The sequence below is a fragment of the Crotalus tigris genome, unplaced genomic scaffold (assembly GCF_016545835.1).
Source record: "Crotalus tigris isolate CLP2741 ecotype Arizona unplaced genomic scaffold, ASM1654583v1 scf7180000023774.461318, whole genome shotgun sequence".
Lineage (NCBI taxonomy): Eukaryota > Metazoa > Chordata > Lepidosauria > Squamata > Viperidae > Crotalus > Crotalus tigris.
Window position 1 is genome coordinate 434,116 of NW_024100176.1, and position 18,615 is coordinate 452,730.

Sequence of the window (18,615 nt, forward strand, 5' to 3'; positions counted from 1 at the left end):
TTCAGCTCTGAAAAATTGTTTCTCCAGAGCCTGGTGCCGACGTTTGGCTTCCCTATCTGCTGTTTTAGAAGACCTTTTGCCAGATATTGCTTTGGCTTTGATCCTGCCAGCCACCTCCTGTTTCGATGATCTCTGTCTCTTACGAACAGGAGGGCTGATGGACATTTCCTGCGCTGTCTGGACTGCGTTTGTGTCTGTCATTTGTCCAAGGGAATATATCTCAGTTCAAGACTGAGAGAATCTCAATTCAGAGACCCGGTGTAGTTCTGGCTCAGGGGACAATTGTGTAAATTGTGACAGGCTCCTCAAGACTGTCTCCCCTTTAGGTATTAGGTATCAGGTATTAGTTTAATTTTTTTATTTTTTTTCTTAAATATGCGTGGCTAGGAAAGTAGAAGAAAGCTTGATTCCGATTGCCCTGAAAAGAGTGAGGTTTGAATGGAATCCTCCCCTCCCTGTTTTAGGAGCACATGGAGGTAAGATAGTGACTGGAAAAAAACTCTGTCCGATCTCTGCAGCTCAGCTGGGCTCCCTGGAGGCTATCGAACTCCATTTGCCTCCATTTGCCTTCACCTACTGGGTTCCAAAATAAGGCATACTTGGAGAATTTAGCTCTCTGCCAATCGGCGGAGCTGCAGGGAAGCCGCGGGAGACCGTAACTCTCTGCAGATCAGCTGATCTTCAGAAGGGAGCCACGGGGGTCCAATAGCTCTCTGCGACTCAGCTGGCTTCAGGGGGAAGACCGCGGAAGCCCTATTATCCCTCTGCGGTTCATAGGCTTTCGTAGAAGCTGCAGGAGGTTTAATATCACCCACGGATCAGCTGGCTTGGGAAATCCCAAAGGAATTTTTTTTTCTGCTGCTCCTCCAAAAGGTAGCTAGACAATCTCTGTGTGGGGGGGTGATTTGGGAAGGGAGGAAGGAAACCTTTCTCTTTGCCCTGGGGCACATTTGGTGACCAGAAAATGGCACCCAGTCTTTGTTCTATCCGGTGATCAGTTGGACTCTAGCAAGCCTTGTGGCTGTGTTGCGATCGGCCAGCAAAGAAACAAAAAACGAACAGCTGTTCATTTTCTTGCAACTCCCCCCCCTGAATTAAAGTAAAGGAACATACAACCTAATCCAATATTTGATTCAGGAGCCAAGGAAAATCTATCTGATAGGGCTAAGACTAAGTCAAGACTAGGAAGGGGAGGTCTCAAGAGGAGAGGCGGAGCAAAATTGGCTGACTTAGTCTATGGGCAGAAGACAAGCAAAATCCATTGGTGGATTCTCCACTCATCATGCTGGAGAATCATCTGGATTATGAAGCTATGTCATGAAATGTAAGCTCATTAGCTGATCTTATGGACTTAAGGACTCTTAAGGACTTTTCCAACCCTGGTCCTTCTCTTTGACTACCCCAGAAGAAGCTTTTAAAGTAGCAACAATCAGTAAAAACTTAATAAAGCCTTCAACTAACCTCATTACAATTAGGGGAGCATTTCTGTTGGAAGCTTGCTGCTAAAGAAAAAAATAATCCCTGATCCAAAATCTAGTAAGTTTACAAATTGCTCACAGCGTCTGTTAACTGTATATACACGAATAACAGATACAGATAGCTGAGATTTATAAATATAATATTAGGAAAGCTCAGATAGCACTAACCAGCACTAACCAAGAGAGAGAATTAGTAAAGGTAATAAAAGTATAAAAATTGAGCTGTAAAGTGATAATGAGATATATTAATGAGATAAAGAATCAAGGCGAAGAGAAAGGATGAATTGACCTAAGGCAATGATGGTGAACCTTTTAGAGACCGAGTGCCCAAACTGCAACTCAAAACCCATTTATTTATTGCCGGGTGCCAGGTGGGCATGGCCCATTGGGTGGGCATGGCTGTGGTGGTCATGGCAGACTGGGTGGGTGTGGCCAAGGTGGACATGGTCACTTCGAAGTTGCTCATGGAAAGGGACGCCTGTGGGGGCCAGGCAGGGTTGGGGGAGATCCAGGGGGTCTCTGGCGGATGGGGCGGTGGGCAGGAGGTTCATCCTGCAGGATGAGGCGAGGCAAGATGAGGCAGGGCGGGAGTGCCATTGTCGCAGGGCAAGGTGAGGCAGGGGCCAGGGTGGCTGTTGCCTGACACCATCGGGCCTCCGCACACAGAGGCCGGCGAGTGCATGGGGGCCAACAGTGTCTGTCAGCAGCCACAGCCTGCCAGCCCATCGGCCAGCACACTCTGGGGCTTGGCAGCCCACCACCAGCAGTTCAGAGAAGCTGCCTCTGAGCTGGATGGCCGGCCGACAGCTGAGGAGGCAATGCAGTGGGTCCTGCCCGGGAAAAGGAGAACATGCGAGACCAGGAGGGATGGGATGGGGGGAGGGAAACCAGCCGGGCTGGGATGCATCTGGCCACATGGGAGCTCAGCAAGTTAGTGGGCAGCTGGTTGAAGAGGGACGGTTGCCATCTCCAGGGCATGGTGTGCGTGCCCATAGAGAGGGCTCTGAGTGCCGCCTCTGGCACGTGTGCCATAGGTTCACCACCACTGACCTAAGGACTAGTCATTGTTTACTATGTAAGATGAAGTGAAGATCTTGTTTTGAAGCAAGGAAAGAAGTAGATAGTATAGACAGAGATTTGAGAATGAAAACAAAAGTATCATGGTTGCCTCTTTCCTATCCAAGTTTCATGAGTTGACAGGCTGACATTAGCAATGGGGGAAGGAAAGATTGGAATGTAGGGAGGAAGTGGGGGGGATAGAAGCCCAGCTGAGCCAGTTGAATTGTGAGAAGCTTCAGCCAGCAAAGGAGAACCATTGGAATGCAGAGCTGGGAACCGAAAACCTGTTTCCTAAACAATATACAAGCACCTAATTGGACATTTATTGATAACAGGGTGATGGCTGGCAGGGGTTGGAGAAGAAAATTTTTGTATTGTTTGTGCAGGAAAACCTCAGATTCAGCTTCACTACTTCTATAATCACTTAAGCTTCAGTAAAGTATACTCTTGGCAAAAACAATGGGCCAGGAGTCTTTCTTTGCTAGATGACTAACTTGACAAGTCTAATTTAATAGGAAATTAAATTCAAATAAGATGGAAAGAGAACAATCATCTTAGGAATGTAGAGGGTAAAGATTTAAAAATTACAAATAAAAAATCACTGCCTTTAGTAAATCAGCATCCCAATCATTTTGTATGTACAATTTATGATTGTAATTGGGACTGGAAATGCAATCATAAATTGTTAGGATTGTAAAATGAAATACCCACATGACCAATAATTTCTGGCCTTTTTCATTAAGTAAAATGTGGCAGTTTTTAAAAGAGTGTAGCAATTATTAAGCAAGCCCATTTATTTGAATAGTTAGCTAAAGCAATAGCACTTAGACTTATATACTGCTTCACAGTGCTTTACAGCCCTCTCTAAGCGGTTTACACAGTCAGCATATTGCCTCCAACAATCTGGGTCCACATTTTACAGACCTAGGAAGGATGGAAGGCTTAGTCAACCTTGAGCAGGTGGGAATCAAACTGCTGGCAGTCAGCAGAATTAGATGTTTATTGATGGAAACCAGCAAAAAGAAAAATCAAATTATGGTAACCATGAAACATCTGGTCATAAACCTGACCTGCTTGACATGTGATCATACGACCTTACAACAGGCAGAGTTGCTTTACAGGACTTCAGGCTACTATTCCAAAGCTGTTGTAATCTCAAAAGATCGCTTAAGTCAAGAACCACATGTAACTATAGTGGATATAAAAAGTCTACACACTGCTATTAAAATGCCAGGTTTCTGAGATGTAAAAAAAAAAAATCAGACCAACATCAATCACTTCAGAATTCTTTCCACCTTTAATATAACATATTAGCTGTACAATTCAATAGAAAAACAAACTGAAATATTTTTTGGGGGGGAGGGGGGTAAAAGTAAAAAACGTACAATAATGTGATTGAATAAGTGTGCACACCCTTAAACTAATATTTTGTTGAAGCACCTTTTGACTTTATGACAGTGTTCAGCCCTTTGGGGTAGGAACTTCTCAGCAGGGCACATTTTCCTTGGGAATCTTCCTTGCAAAAGCACTCCAAATCTCTCAGATTGTGAGGGCATCTCCTGTGCATAGCCCTTTTGAAGATAGGAAACACATCCACATTTTTCCAGTCCTCTGGCAGTTTTCCATTGCTCCGGGAGCTTTGAAAGATATGATTCAGTTACCATTTTCTTGCCCATTTGACTTGTATTCCTCTTCTGTCTTCTGCTGTACTGCTTTTGATAGGTTGGACTATTTTTGCATAAAGAATGAATTAAGCAGTTCAGCTTCCTCCCTGCTAGCCATTATTACTTTGCTGTCCTCTCCCATTAATGGACCAATCATTTCCTTCTTTTTTACATGCTTTATTATTATTGGCATTTGTTGCTAGTTTTAGTTACTCTGAGGCTTAATTTTCCTGACTTCATCCTTGCAGATTTGGGCTATTTACAGTATTCTGTTTTAGTTGTGTCCCTATTACAATTTTTTATATTTTTCCCCTTTTACTGTATTTGACTTGAGTTGTTTTCCCCTTCAAGAGCTCTATCTATGGAATCCTTCCTAAGTTCTAAGTTTGTTGAAGTTAGCCTTCTTGACTTTTTTCAAATACTTGTCCCTGCATTATGTTGAATTCCAATATAATCACTCTCTTCCCAAATTCCTGCCAGTTCAACCCCTTCTATCATTTTATCCCTATTAGAAAGAATTAAGTCCAGTACACCTGACCCTCTGGTTCCTTCCTCTACTCCTCTACCTTTTGGATGACTAGGTTGTCTGCTAGGTTATTTAGGAACTTGTTTGACATTCCATTCCGCACAGAGTTTATCTTCCAGGTTAATGTCAGGGTAATTAAAGTCCCATAGTAATGTACTTTCTGCACATTTTAGCTAACTGATTAACAAAATGGTACAAACCTATTAGCATAGTACTATGTCATTCCTTTTTCCTTTTATATTTTATATAATTACTGTTGTTTGGTTCATTGCACAGTCAGCCAGATGTTCAGTATGGATTTAATAATTTATCTACCAATCAAGTCCTTCTCAACAACCTGGGATACATAGATGTAGATATTTGATAGTCTTAATAGTTGGTTGCAGAATGTAAGCTGTTCCAAGCAAAGCAGTCTTTTGCACTAATCGTGAATTTATCAATGTCAATACTGTTCAAATGGTGCTTCAGTTGTTTTCAGATTGCACCCAAGGTGACTATTACATTTGGTACTATCTTTGATTTCTTTTGTTCTACTTCTATTTGCTGGTCTTTGTATTTTGTTATCATCTCCAGTTTCTTCTCTTCTATTCTGCTGTCTCAGGTAGTGCCACGTGACATCCACTATTCAGACTTTTTTGTCTTTCTTATCAATAATTGCTAAGTCTGGTGTGTTATGTGGAAGATGTCTGTTTGTATTAATTCTAAAGTACCAGAGCATTTTAGCTTCTTCATTTTCTACGACATTCTCTATTTTTTTGGTCCCACCAGTTCTTGCTTGTAGGCAAATGGTATTTCTTGCAGATCTTCCAATGCACAGTTGTTACTACTCTGTCATACCATTTTTTGGTACTCAGTCTTTGTGAGCTTCTTGCAACAGCTAACCAGATGGTCCGGTTTCTTCAGCTTCTTTGTAGAGGTGACATTTGATGTTTTCTCAGTTCTGGCTTTGTATGCATTTGTTCTTAAACTTGGTCTTCTGCACCCAGAATTAGCCTCTTATTATTATTATTATTAAATTTGTTTGCCACCCATCTCACTGCAAGGCACTCTGAGTGGCTTAAAATATATGTTATATAAATATAAAATATTAAGATAAAAGTATTAATATTTTATATTTTTATATTTACATCTTACATTTCACTTTCATCAAACAGATCTGTCAGAACCCGGTTGTTGGGTGGGGGTTGATTTCTTTCTTCTTGTGAGTTCTGCCATAACCCTGGGGGGAGAAGGGAGCTATGGGTGCTACAATGTATCCTCTCTGCTTAACTTTCTCTACTTGCTCTTTGATCTATTTTCCTTAATGCCGGCTTGAGGTGAAAATAGAATGTGCCTCTGGCCATCTGCCTTATCTCTCGCTGTGGAAGAAGAGGCGTGAAGACCTAACAATCTAAAAGCCTTGGGAACGGCGCCTTATCAATTCTGTTCCCACAGCAGATTCACACCTGGGGATTGGGCTGTTTGAACTGGCCAAACTGACTATTGGGATGGGGTTTACCAGTTACTCTTTTAACCTATTGATTCTTGCGGGAAACTCTCCGATCCTGCCTTTTATGCCTGCTGTTAATTTCTCCTAATAAAAGTTCCTTTTGGAATGAAGCTGTTCAGGAGTTCTGCTTTCTTGGGAAGAGGGATTGAGGCAGGTCCTTACAAGATCAATTTCTCACTAACAGTAAGTGCATAAAAACTTCATTTTAGGATAAATGCAAAATCAGGAAGATTCTTTTCAGTGTAGAAAATTTTACCTCTGCCATAGTCCAATGATATGAAAATTGCTCCAAATCTGTTAAATAGAGTTGGACAGGAGAGAGCAGTGTTTGGTTTATGTGTGGTTTTCCCCTAATGTTCTGAAGGTTACTCAATTCTTCACTGGAAAAACCTGAAAATGATGATAAAGAATCCTATTAGGAGCACATTTCAAAGTGAATAGCTATTACTTTTCTCTATGGTTCTTACAAACAAAATAGAAACTCAACATTCAATGTTTCACTTCATTTAATAAATGATTACAGTGTTATTTAAAGGTTTGTGAACTCTTTCAATCTTTCTCCATAAATATAGCCTAAAACATGATCTATTCTTTACTCAAATCCTAAAACAAAAACCATAGGATCATAGGGCTGGAAGGGACCTTTAAGGTTTCCTAGTCCAATCTCCTGCCCAAGGCAGGAGTTCTTATACCATTCAGATCAAATGGTTGTCCAATCTTTTCTTGAAAGATGATGGAGCACCCACAACTTCAAAAGGCAAACTATTCAACCGATTTAACTGTTCTCACTCTCAAGAAATTTCTCCTTAATTCTAGGCTGAATCTATTTTTAATAATCTTCCATCCCTTACTTCTTGTCCTGCCCTTAGGTGCTATGAAGAATAATCAGACCCTTTCTTCCTTGTGACAATCCTTCGGGTATTAGAAGATAGCTATGTCACCTTCTAGTACTTACATCTCTTCATTAGGCTAAACATATCTAGTTTCCTTCTTCATACACTTTAGTCTCCAAAACCCTTACCATCTTTGTTACTCTTCTCTGCACCCTTTCTAAGGCCCTCAGCATATTTTCTATATTGTGGATGCAATATTCCAGAGCAGTATAAAGCAGTACTATGACTTCTCGTTATCTTGATGCAATCCCTGTGTTAATGCAGCATTGGCTTTTTTGACAGTTGTGGCACATTGCTGACTCATACTTAAGCAGTGGTCTACTAGGATATCTATTAGATCCTTCTTACAAGTACTACTGCTGAGCCAGGTGCTGCCTATTATGTATTTGATTTATCCTGCATCTAGGCCAGTGGTTCTCAACCTTTCTAATGCCGCGACCCCATAATACAGTTCCCCATGTTGTGGTGACCCCCAACCACTTATACATCACCGGGTGCCAGGGGCGTGGCCAAAGAAAAGGGGAAAAAAATGGCGGACAGCCTTGTTTGGCGACCCCCGTGAAATGGTCGTTTGACCCCAAATGGGGTCCCGACCCACAGGTTGAGAACCACTGATCTAGGCGGAGATTATTTTTCTCATCACTGAACTGCATCTTGTTGGATAGAGTCTGATGCTCAGTTTGTCAAGATCCTTCAGCTTGGTGTTATATGCAAGTTTGATAAATGCCTACTCAATGCCCTCATCCTGATCATTTATGAAGATATTGAAGAGCATTGGGCCAAAGTCAGAACCTTGAGAGACTTCATGGCATGCTTCCCTCCAAGCATATAGAAAACCGAATTAAACAAATGAGAAAAATAAAATTAGTTCATTTTTTTAATTGAGAAAATGACCCAAAGCTACATACAGTATTTCTGTGTGGCAAAAGTATGCAAACCTCTAGGATTATCCGTTCATTTGAAAAGAAAATTAGTGCCAGGTGTTTCAACCATTGAGATGGGAATTGGGTGTGAGTAAGGGAGGTCTTGCCTTATTTAAAGAACAGAATTTTGCTATCAAATTCTGATCTTATTGGCTGAAGCAAAGATTTCTAGAATCTTGAAACTCACAGGCTGGAAGCATTTACAGAACTATTTCCAAATAGCTGTTTGTGAACTAAAGCTCAAAAGTAAGTGGGTCATACAGCAAGATAATAAGCCAAAATACACACTGTACAACCAAATAATGATTAAAGTATAAGAAAGTTAATGTTTTAGAATGGCAGCAATTATTGCTGCCCAAGGGGAACATACTGGTTACCGAAAGCAAACATAGCATACTTTTAATGCATACAAATATGTAGCTTTGGAAAGTCTTCTCAAAGACTCTAGTAAAGAAATTTGAAATGTAAATTTGTAGCTTTGGATCATTTTGCTCCATAAATAAATGAATAAGTGTGTTTATTTAATTAGCTTGATCCTTTTCATCTAATTTTAGGACTAGATCACATGATTCTAGGGACACTATAAATAGCAGAAGTACCATTTCTTCAATGCCATTTGCAAATTTGAACAGACGTTGAGCGAGTGGTCATTAAGCAAGGACCACCTATAAGGAATGCTGTCATATAAAAAAGAATCAAGACTGAATCAAATTCTGGTAAAATTCTGGAGAATAATGACTACGATTGATTATGAAGTTCAGATCTGCAAAAATATTTTACTAATCACTGAATTTCTCTTTGAATAACATAAGTTTATTAAAAACAGTTTAAAGGCCTGCCTAGCCTTATTTCTTATTTCTATTTCCCGCAAGCCATGTTTATAGCAATTATTTGGGGAGTTTCAGCAACTTCTAACGTTTTAATTTTACTGCTCTTTATTCTGAAACTGACCAGTACTTCAAATATGGCTGCACATTTGGAACAATAAAGAATATGTTTATCATTTGGATTAATGGAAATAGAATGCAACAGAAAACATAGAACAGATAACTAAATTCAAGCGAGGTCAGCAAGTGAAAATAAATACATTTTATGCAAAATTTGTCTTCCAAATACTCCAGCAACATTATGATAGTAAATCTGTAGCAATTACCTGTAAGAATTGAAAACAAAAAGCTGAAGTAACCCATGTCAGTCACTGAATGGTTCTGTGCTGGATATTTCCATGCCACAAAAGAGGATCTATTACCAAACAAAATAATAAGAGGGGGGGGGGGTAGAATTTGAGAAAATTATTTAAGATGCATTGTAATTCAGATGTGATGGCAAATTACATATATAACATAGATCCATCCCCAAACTTATTTAAAGTAGGAAAAATGGTCCAATTTTTAAAAAAAGCAAGACTATCCATTATTTCTCAATAATTGTGTTCTAAAATTAGGTTCAAAACCAAGAATATGTTTATTTGAAGGGGATGCATTAAAAGATTCAAATAAGGGGGAAGAATAAAAACCTTTACATGTGACTACTATACAACTGTGTTTAAAAAAAAATCAAAGTGGAGTGATTATAGTATAAATTGGCTGTGCTGGTCCCAGTGGTTATCAGCACACCAGGTGCCATATCAAAATATCTTGGATAGCACTTAGAAAATTTGTACATTGACAAAATTTCCACCTCAATTATAAAAGATCCACAAACATATTATGCTGATACATTAAGACATCCTAGATTCTTAGAAAGAAATAAGGCCAACATCAGCTGAAGAACTACCTGTATGAAGGTCAACACTAGATGAAGAACTAGTAGTTGTGATTTCACACTTTTGTGTATAATAATAATAATGGATGGGAGGTCCTGCCTTATTAGGACCTACATACAATATATTTTAGCACTTTGTATTTTCCCTCCCCTCTCTGACAGTTCAGGTCACATTGTTTATATATCTTCCAGTAATTATTATTAGAAGAAACTTTAGTTCACCAAAACCACTCTTCAACAGCTTTGGCTCTTATGTTGATAAGGAACACCTGTGGGGATTCAAAACTCTCCCCTTATTCCCTCTTGCATTGTTGGCAAGCTAGAAGTATACAGAGCTCCTAAAGACAGTAGGTTTCATAGCTTGACAGATCGCCCCCCCCCCCCAAGAAGGAAAGGAAACCTGGAAAACAAAAAAAACAAAACAATGCCTGCTAATCCTTCCCTTGTACCAATTTCTGGAGGTATTTCGTATGGAATTGTTTTAGCAATTGTTTTACCCATCTAGATTCTGACATCAGGTAACCCTCCCATTGGATTAAATACTGCAACTTCCCCTTATGGTTTCTGGAATCGACAATTTGCTTAACTTCATAATGTGTTTCACCTTCTAACACTATTGGGGAAGGGGCCACCGTCCCTATTGGTCTCAGTGTGGATTTTTGTATGGCTTCAGTAAGCTGCAGAGGAATACTGGGTGCACTTTACCCAACAACCTTGGTAGTCTCAGTTCTACTGTCATTGGGTTAATGACTTTTACTATGGGGAAAGGACCTATGTACTTCAGTCCTAACTTCTTCCAACTTTATATCAGCTTAAGATATTTTGTAGACAGATACACTTTATCCCCTACATGGAACGTCTCCTGGAGAGCTCGTTTCTTATCTGCCTGTTTTTTCTGACTTTCAGCTGCCTTAGTTTAAGCCTTCTTTGCATTGCCCCAGATCCACTCGAACGAACCCACCCAACCGCTTAAGGGTGCTCAAGAAGGAAGGCTCCTAAGTGCAGTCTGGTATTGGCACAAATTCCACCCCTGTGGCTAACTTAAATGGAGTGAAACCAATACTGCGTTGCACTGCATTGTTATATGCCACCTCTACAAATGGCAACAACTCTGTCCAGTTTGTTTGTTGGTTGTTAACATAGCAGCACAGGTACTGCTCCACTATGGCATTAGCTCATTCTGCTGATCCATTCGTACTTGGATGAAAAGCAGAAATGAGCCCCTGGAAGGACCCAATCATTTTCACACACTCCCTCCAGTAGCAGTCAACAGCACCCCACGATCTGAAATGCAGTCAGTAGATGTGTTGCAAAAACATCTTCACTAGTTTCTGGGCTAAGGGGAGGCCAATACAGGCAATGAAATGGGCCTGTTTGGAAAATAGGTCTATCCCTCCCTCATGGTCAACTCTTTCTGGTGAGCCACAAACCATGCATTGGTTTACAGCTCTTGCTTCAACTGTTGTGCAAATGCATTGGTGGGGGGTGACCTTCTCTTTTTTTCCTGCCATCTGGTTGTTGCTTGCACCACTTATTGGCTATCAGGAACAACAGCACTTATTATCTCCTGCTGGGTGCTTTTGTATTGTGGCATGCGGGATAGAGCATCAGCCAGGAAGTTTTTCCCTCTTGGGATGTATTTTAGTTCAAAATCAAATCTTTTGAAATACTGCACCCATCTGACTTGTTTAGAAGAAAGTGTGCGGGGGTGTGTGTTCAGGGCTTAAACTAATGATCAATCCACACACTTCAAAGGGGCTTTGCTTCCTTCCAAGAATTGTCTCCAAGTTAGCAGTGCCCACTGTACCGCAAAAGCCTCTTTCTCCCATACAGCCCATTGTCGTTCCATTTCATTTAGTTTGCGAGATGCATACGTGCTCGCTGTAAGTTCCCCTCTCCATTGCGTTGGAGGAGGGTGGCTCCCACAGCCATGTCACTGGCATCAGCCTGGATCACGAAAGGCTTTTTGGGGCTTAGGTGCTTTAGCACTGGTTTCATGGCAAATAGCCCCTTCAATCTTTTGAATGTTGCTTGGCATTCCATCATCCAGTTCAAGGGCTGATTTGGCTGAGGCTTCTCCCTACCCCTTTTTCCAGTCTTTAACAACTCAGTGATTGGCAAGGCACTTTTGGTGAAAGAGGGGATGAATTGCTTGTAAAAATTTGCAAATCCCAGGAAACTTTGCAGTTGCTTGCAGGTGCAGCTTGCCACTCCAAGATGGACTTCACTTTCCCTGGGTCCATCTCTATTCCCTTGTACAACACATGGTAACTCAAGTTGTCCAGTCTAGGTTTGTGAAACTCACATTTAGACAGTTTGGCATAAAGCTTAGCGTTCAATAGCTTTTTTAGCACCTGTCACAGAAGCGTCACATGCTTGTCCATGGTTTCAGTGTAAATGAGGATATCAAGGTACACTAGAACCCCCTTATAAAGATGCTCATGCAACACCTTGTTTATGAGTTGCATGAACACAGCAGGGCCCCTTGTAGCCCAAAATGCATCATTTTGATTTGGTAGCTACTAAGGGGGCAGTTGAAGGCTGTCTTCCACTCATCACCTTCCTTAATCCTCACTCATTAGTATGCCTCCATCATGTCTAACTTCATGAAGAGGGAGCGGGTACATATCCTCCATGCACACTCTGTTAATCCCATGGAAATCCACGTACAAACTCAGAGACCCATCTTTCTTTTCTTTAAAGAGTACCAGTGCCATATTCAAGATTTCACCACCTGAATTAATCCTCTCTCTAAGTTCTTATCAATGTAGTCCCTCAGCTCCTTCATCTCCTTCATAGTCATGGAATACATCTTGGGTTTGGGGAATTTCACCCTGGGCAGGATCTCGATAGTACAGTCTGTGGGGTGGTAAGGGGGAGGATGTTGCGTTCTTTCTCACTGAATGCCTCCATGAGGTCTCAGTACTCCCTCAGGATGGATTTCTGCTCTTCCCCTCTGATGCTCCCTTGCTACGCTCAGTTTTCCTCACACCCCCCCCCCCACCTTCTCGGGGTGTTTCTTTCGCTTGTCATGGTAGCTCAGGGCTTGCTTTCTCATAATCATTTGCTTTGAGGCTTTCTCCCAATAGATCCAGGGCACCTGCTTGGCTAACCAAGCCAGGCCCAGGATCATATCCTCTGCTGTCTAGCTGCACCTGCTCCATCAGATGGGAAGTGGCCTTGCCTCCTATCAGCATGTTATCAACCTGTTTGAATTTCACAGATTTCTTGAGTTTTCTCACATGTAGTTCTAGCCTCTGCACTGTGGCTTGACTAATTAGGCAACAGGAACAGCCAGAGTCTATGAGGGCCTTTAACATCCCCCTTGCCCCTGAGAGAGATGCCTTGAGGTCGTCCCTAACTTCAAGGTGGTTGACAGGTCCACTCACAATTAGGTCGTCCTCTCCCTCACTCTCACTGCCACAAAGGACCATCAGCGGTCCCTCTTCAGTTGAAATTCCATCCACTTTGTTCTCAGGGGGAGGGAGACCTAGGTTGTGATTTCTCCTTCCCCTTCTTTGGTGGCTTCTTTGGCTTAAAGGGAGTCACTGCTATGGGAGCCATCCGAGGAGCCTGTGGTGGGCACATCATGGCCCTGTCACCCTTCTGGCCACAGTGAAAGCACATGATGGGGGCGCAGTGGGCTGGTCCTGCAGGAACCAGGGACGCTGCTTCTAGCAGTTTTTTTCCCCTAAAGTGCACCTCTGTTGGCTTTTCTTCAGTTGCAGTCTGGAGCCCCCACTGTCTTTGTACATTGCCAGGTCTAACTCCACAGCAGTGATTAGCTGGTACCAGTCACTAAGTCGGTTTGGGATTCTTCAGGTCAGACACATGTGAAACAGGTTGTGGTTCAGCCCCTCTCAGAAGTACTGGGTCAAGAGCTGCTCTAGGCAGTGCCTCAGCCTCCTGAAGTCTCTAATATAGTTAGTCATGGATCTATTCCCGTTTGACCTTCCGGACCTCCACTTCCACTCATTGGGTCTGTGCAGGGTCCCTTAATCGGGCCCTGAGGCCTAAAAAAAAACATCTGGATCTGCCAGCTCAGGGGCACCTTCATCATAGGGGCACCTTCAACATCCACCTGGGCTTGGTCATTAAGGTAATCTCCATGTTGGTTGAGATGGGTTCAGACTTGAATGAGGAAGAACGCTAGTTTCTCAGGGTTCCCATCGAATGTTGCCTTCAGTGGTGGCAGCAGAGGTGGCCTTGGTGCTGGCCAAAATCCAGGTATCCAGGCCCCACTATATGGGTACCTCCATGGGTGAGCCTCAAACCAGGGGGCCGGCAGTGGTCACCAGCCTGCGCCCCCAGGTTCAGGACCAGGCACCGGTGGTGGATTGCGGGCTCTCTGTCCCAGACTGGGACTGGGTTGGGGAGGTAGCTATTCTGTCCCAGCCTACGTGAGTCCTTGTTAAGGAGAAACCCCTCTTCCAACAAGCAGGCTAGAACCACAGGAAAAAACCAATCCCCTTTTATTATTCAGACTTGAGTCAATGTCCAAGGCAAACAAAACACAGTTCACAGAAACTTGATTCCTTAACATGAACGGTTGCCTTTGGCAACCAGCACCTCCCACACCTTCCCTTTTATTTTTAAAAATTTTATTTGAATTTTCAATACATATAATACTTTCCATACATTATATATAAAACTAAAAAAGAGAAAAATACCTTTAAAATAAGACCTTAGGTGTCGCTCGTCTATCTCCCCCCGACTGCATCTGCCCTTTCAACCGTCCTTCCTTCCTTCCCTACTCCCTCTCTCCTCTCCTCTCTCTCCTCACCTCTTCCTCCCATCCAACTTCCTTCCTTCCCTCCTCCTCCCCTCTTATCCCTCTTCAGATACAGTTCAGGTGAAACACCCGAGCGGCACCTCCCTCTAAATTACTCCATCTATTTCATACTTTAATATTTCTATATATACTTAATCCCCCCCCACCCCTCCCTCCCACCCCTCCACTTCCCAGAGCAAAATACAGGGTTATTATAAACAAAACAAACACAATAAAACAACAACAAAAAAATTCTGTACAATAAACAAATTCATATACTATCCTTAACTCTCTCTAAACTTAAATAGTAATAATAATAATAACAACAACAGCATAAACAAATCTACTATAAATCAAATATTATAAAAATCTATAAACAGTAATTATAACTTCAAGAAAAAATTAATCATAAAATAAATGGAACTTTAAAGTTCCGTATTTATTCTGAATATAATCTATCCACCTTCTCCACACTATAATAAATTTTTCTTGTGTATGGTCCATTAAATAAGCAGAAATAAGCAAATCCTTCTTCCAATATAAACCTACAAGTAATCTTGCTGCAGTTATTAAATTCAACATTAAAATAGTTTCATTAACATCTAAATCCATAAAAATACCCATAAAAATAGTTGAGGAGTAAACTTTATCTTCTTTTTAAAAATCTTTTGAATGTTCCATCAAATCATTATCCAGAAAGCTTTAACCTTCTTACAGGTCCACAAACATGAAAGTAAGTTGCATCAGTACTACCACACCTCCAACATTTGGACTGTAAGTTAGGATACATACAAGCCAATTTTTTAGGATCCAAATGCCACCTATAAAACATTTTATAAAAAATTTCTCTCAGATTTTGGGCCTGTGTAAATTTAACACTTCTAATCCAAATATTCTCCCATTGATCCAATAAGATCGGTTCCTGGATATTCTGAGCCCATTTAATCATACAATCTTTTACTAACTCTGTTTCTGAATCCAATTTTATTAACTCATCATAGATTCTTTTAATATGAACATGATTCTGATCTTTAATCTGAACGATCAGATTTTCATCTCCTAATGTTATTCCAACTTTCTTATCTACTGTCCACCTATCCACAATTTGTGCGTAATGAAACCATGAGTATAAAATGTTTTCTTGTCTTAATACGTCTAAAGATTTTAACTGCCAATCTTTACCTGACCAAATTAATAACTCCTTATATGAAATTTTATCAAAATTCATCCCCTTAGAAACACCCTCAATTACATGTCCAGGAATCCCCCAAATAGGTATGTTATAATTTAACCTATAATAATACTTCTTCCAAACTCGAAGAAAAGTATTCCTTAAAATATATAATTTAAAAGCCCGATCAACTTTCTTATTAAAAATCAAATATGCATGCCAACCATACAGTAAATCCCACCCTTCAATAGAAAGAACATCTTTATTTGTTAAATTATGCCAATCACTTATCAAAGTTAAGGTGGTTGCATCATAATATAATTTCAAATTGGGTGCTTTAAGCCCACCTCTTTCTCGGGCATCCTGCAAAATCTTAAACTTTACCCTTGGTTTTTTCCCATTCCAGATAAATTTATTAATACTCTTTTGCCACTCATCCAAGTTTGCATCTTTTTTAGAATAGGTAACATTTGAAACAAAAAAAGAAACTTTGGTAGAACATTCATTTTTACCGCTAATATTCTCCCCAACAACGACAATTGCAACTTTTTCCAATCATTTAAATCCTTTTGTACTTTTGCCCATAATAATTCATAATTATTCTTATATAATTTACCATTAGAAGCTGTTATATATACTCCCAAATATTTAACTTTTTTCACCATCTGAAAACCTGTAAGTTTAACTAAAATTTCATTTTCCTTATTAGACATATTTTTAGATAAAATTTTAGTTTTATTATTCTTTATTTTAAAACCAGAAACTTTTCCATACTGAGATATAATTTTCAACAAATGACCAGCTGCTTGAGTAGGTTGTGCTAAAGTTAAAACCAAATCATCTGCGAAAGCTCTCAATTTATACTCATTCCTGTTTACTTTTATTCCCTTAATTACCGTTGACTCTCTAATCTGAATTAACAAAATCTCCATTGTTAAAACAAATAACAATGGAGATAATGGACATCCTTGTCTTGTTCCCTTTTCAATTTTAAAAGTCTCAGTCAGACCCCAATTGATAATAATTTGAGCAGACTGTTGCTGATACATAGCCTTAATAACATGTAAAAGCTTATCTCCAAAATTCATTTTCTCTATCAATAAAAATAAAAATTTCCAATCTAACTGATCAAAAGCTTTCTCAGCATCTAGAAATATAAAGGCCACAGAGATCTGATTATTCTTATCCAAATACTCTATTAAATTAAGAATCTGCCTTACATTATATTTCATATTTGTTCCTGTTATAAATCCTGATTGATCATAATGAATCAAGTCCTTCATTACCTCCATTAATCTATTTGCCAAAATTTTTGAAAAAATCTTATAATCCACATTTAAAAGAGATATAGGCCTATAATTCCTAGGTTCAGTAAGATCTTGATCCTCCTTCGGGATCAATGATATAAACGTGCTTCTCCATGAAGGGGGAACTTGAGCTCCCAACAAAATACTATTAAAAAGCTCCTTTAATGGCTCCATCATTTCCTCAGATAAAATTTTATAATACATTGTCGTCAATCCATCTGTACCTGGAGACTTTCCCACTTTTAACTGCTTAATAGCTAAACCAATTTTCTCTGAAGTGATTGGAGAATTCATCATAATTTGTTGATCATTAGAAAGTTTAGGAAAATGCACTGATTGTAGATACTTTTCTACTCCTGCAACATGTATATTGTCACTAGCATATAATTTTGTATAAAAATCTAAAAAACTCTTTTTAATCAAATTATATTGAAAAACCTCAGTGCCTTTATATTTTACTTTCTCTATAATTCTTGTTTTCTGTTTCTTACGTAATTGATAAGCTAACCATCTCCCAGGTTTATTTGCATTACAAAAAGTATTATATTTCATATAACGCAAATTTGTCGCCACCTGATCTGACATCATGTTGAATTGTGCCCTAAGCGTATTTATAGCAACCTTTAACCTATTATCCGTCGGATTCAAAACAAAAGCTTCTTCTTTTAATTTAATCTCTTCTTCTAATTTTTTACATTTTCGTGTCAAATTACCCCTAAAAACATTATTCTTATGAATCAAAATGCCCCTCATATAAGCTTTACTAGCATCTCACACCATAGGCATTGATGTTCCCTTATTCATGTTTAAAACAAAAAAATCCTTCAAATGTTCTTTACATTTTTGAATAAACTCCTCCCGAGTGAACAAATTCTCATTCAATCTCCAGGATCTTCTATTCCCATCTTCAAGAAATAACTTCAACCACACAGGACTATGATCCAACAATGTCCTAGGAAAAATCTTAAGCTTCTTGACCCTGGAGAAAAGATCATTGGAAATTAAAATAAAGTCAATCCTTGAAAATGATTGATGTCTGTCCGAATAAAAAGTATAATCTCTGTCATTTATATTCCTTTCACGCCAAACATCAATAAGTTCCAACTCATCTTTCATATCAAAAAAGGCTTTAAGTAATTTAGATTGGGTAAAAATTTTAAAAGTACCCTTTTTATCCTTTCCTGAATCCAGAACTCCATTCCAGTCTCCCATCATAATTACAGATTTATAATCCAACTGAGTTATTTTTCCATGCAAAAACTTGTAAAATTGCTTCTGTTGTTGATTAGGGGCATATAATCCGACAATAAGAAATCTCTTGCCTCGTAGTAGTAAATCTATAAAAACATATCTTCCTTGAGGATCAGATTCTATTAATTCAGCCAATAAATTTTTCTTCACATAAATTACAACACCCCGCTTTTCCCCTGGAGCTGGAGCCATAAAATGTGATCCCAAACGAGAATTAGTCAAATATTTAGAATCTTTTAAAGTTATATGAGTTTCTTGCAAACATATTATGTCATTATTATGTTGCTTCAGATAATGAAAAACTTTTTTCCTTTTCTGC

At 39.7% G+C, this 18,615-nt stretch overlaps 1 protein-coding gene across 2 annotated transcripts in view; it reads right to left on the reverse strand.

Annotated features, from left to right (window-relative positions):
* Positions 1 to 17,907, reverse strand: part of LOC120298198 (testis-expressed protein 10 homolog) — a 35,603-nt gene extending 17,696 nt beyond the window's left edge. Inside the window, exons 1-3 of one of the 2 annotated variants that reach the window (XM_039321662.1) lie at positions 17,885 to 17,907; positions 9,186 to 9,274; positions 6,473 to 6,606 (exon numbers count right to left, since the gene is read on the reverse strand). In XM_039321662.1, the coding sequence (XP_039177596.1) occupies positions 6,473 to 6,606; positions 9,186 to 9,222 (171 nt within the window). In that variant the 5' untranslated portion in view covers positions 9,223 to 9,274; positions 17,885 to 17,907. The remainder of the gene's footprint in view (positions 1 to 6,472; positions 6,607 to 9,185; positions 9,275 to 17,884) is intronic. The other variant, XM_039321661.1, reaches the window with a different exon arrangement.
* Between the last annotated feature and the right edge of the window lie 708 nt (positions 17,908 to 18,615).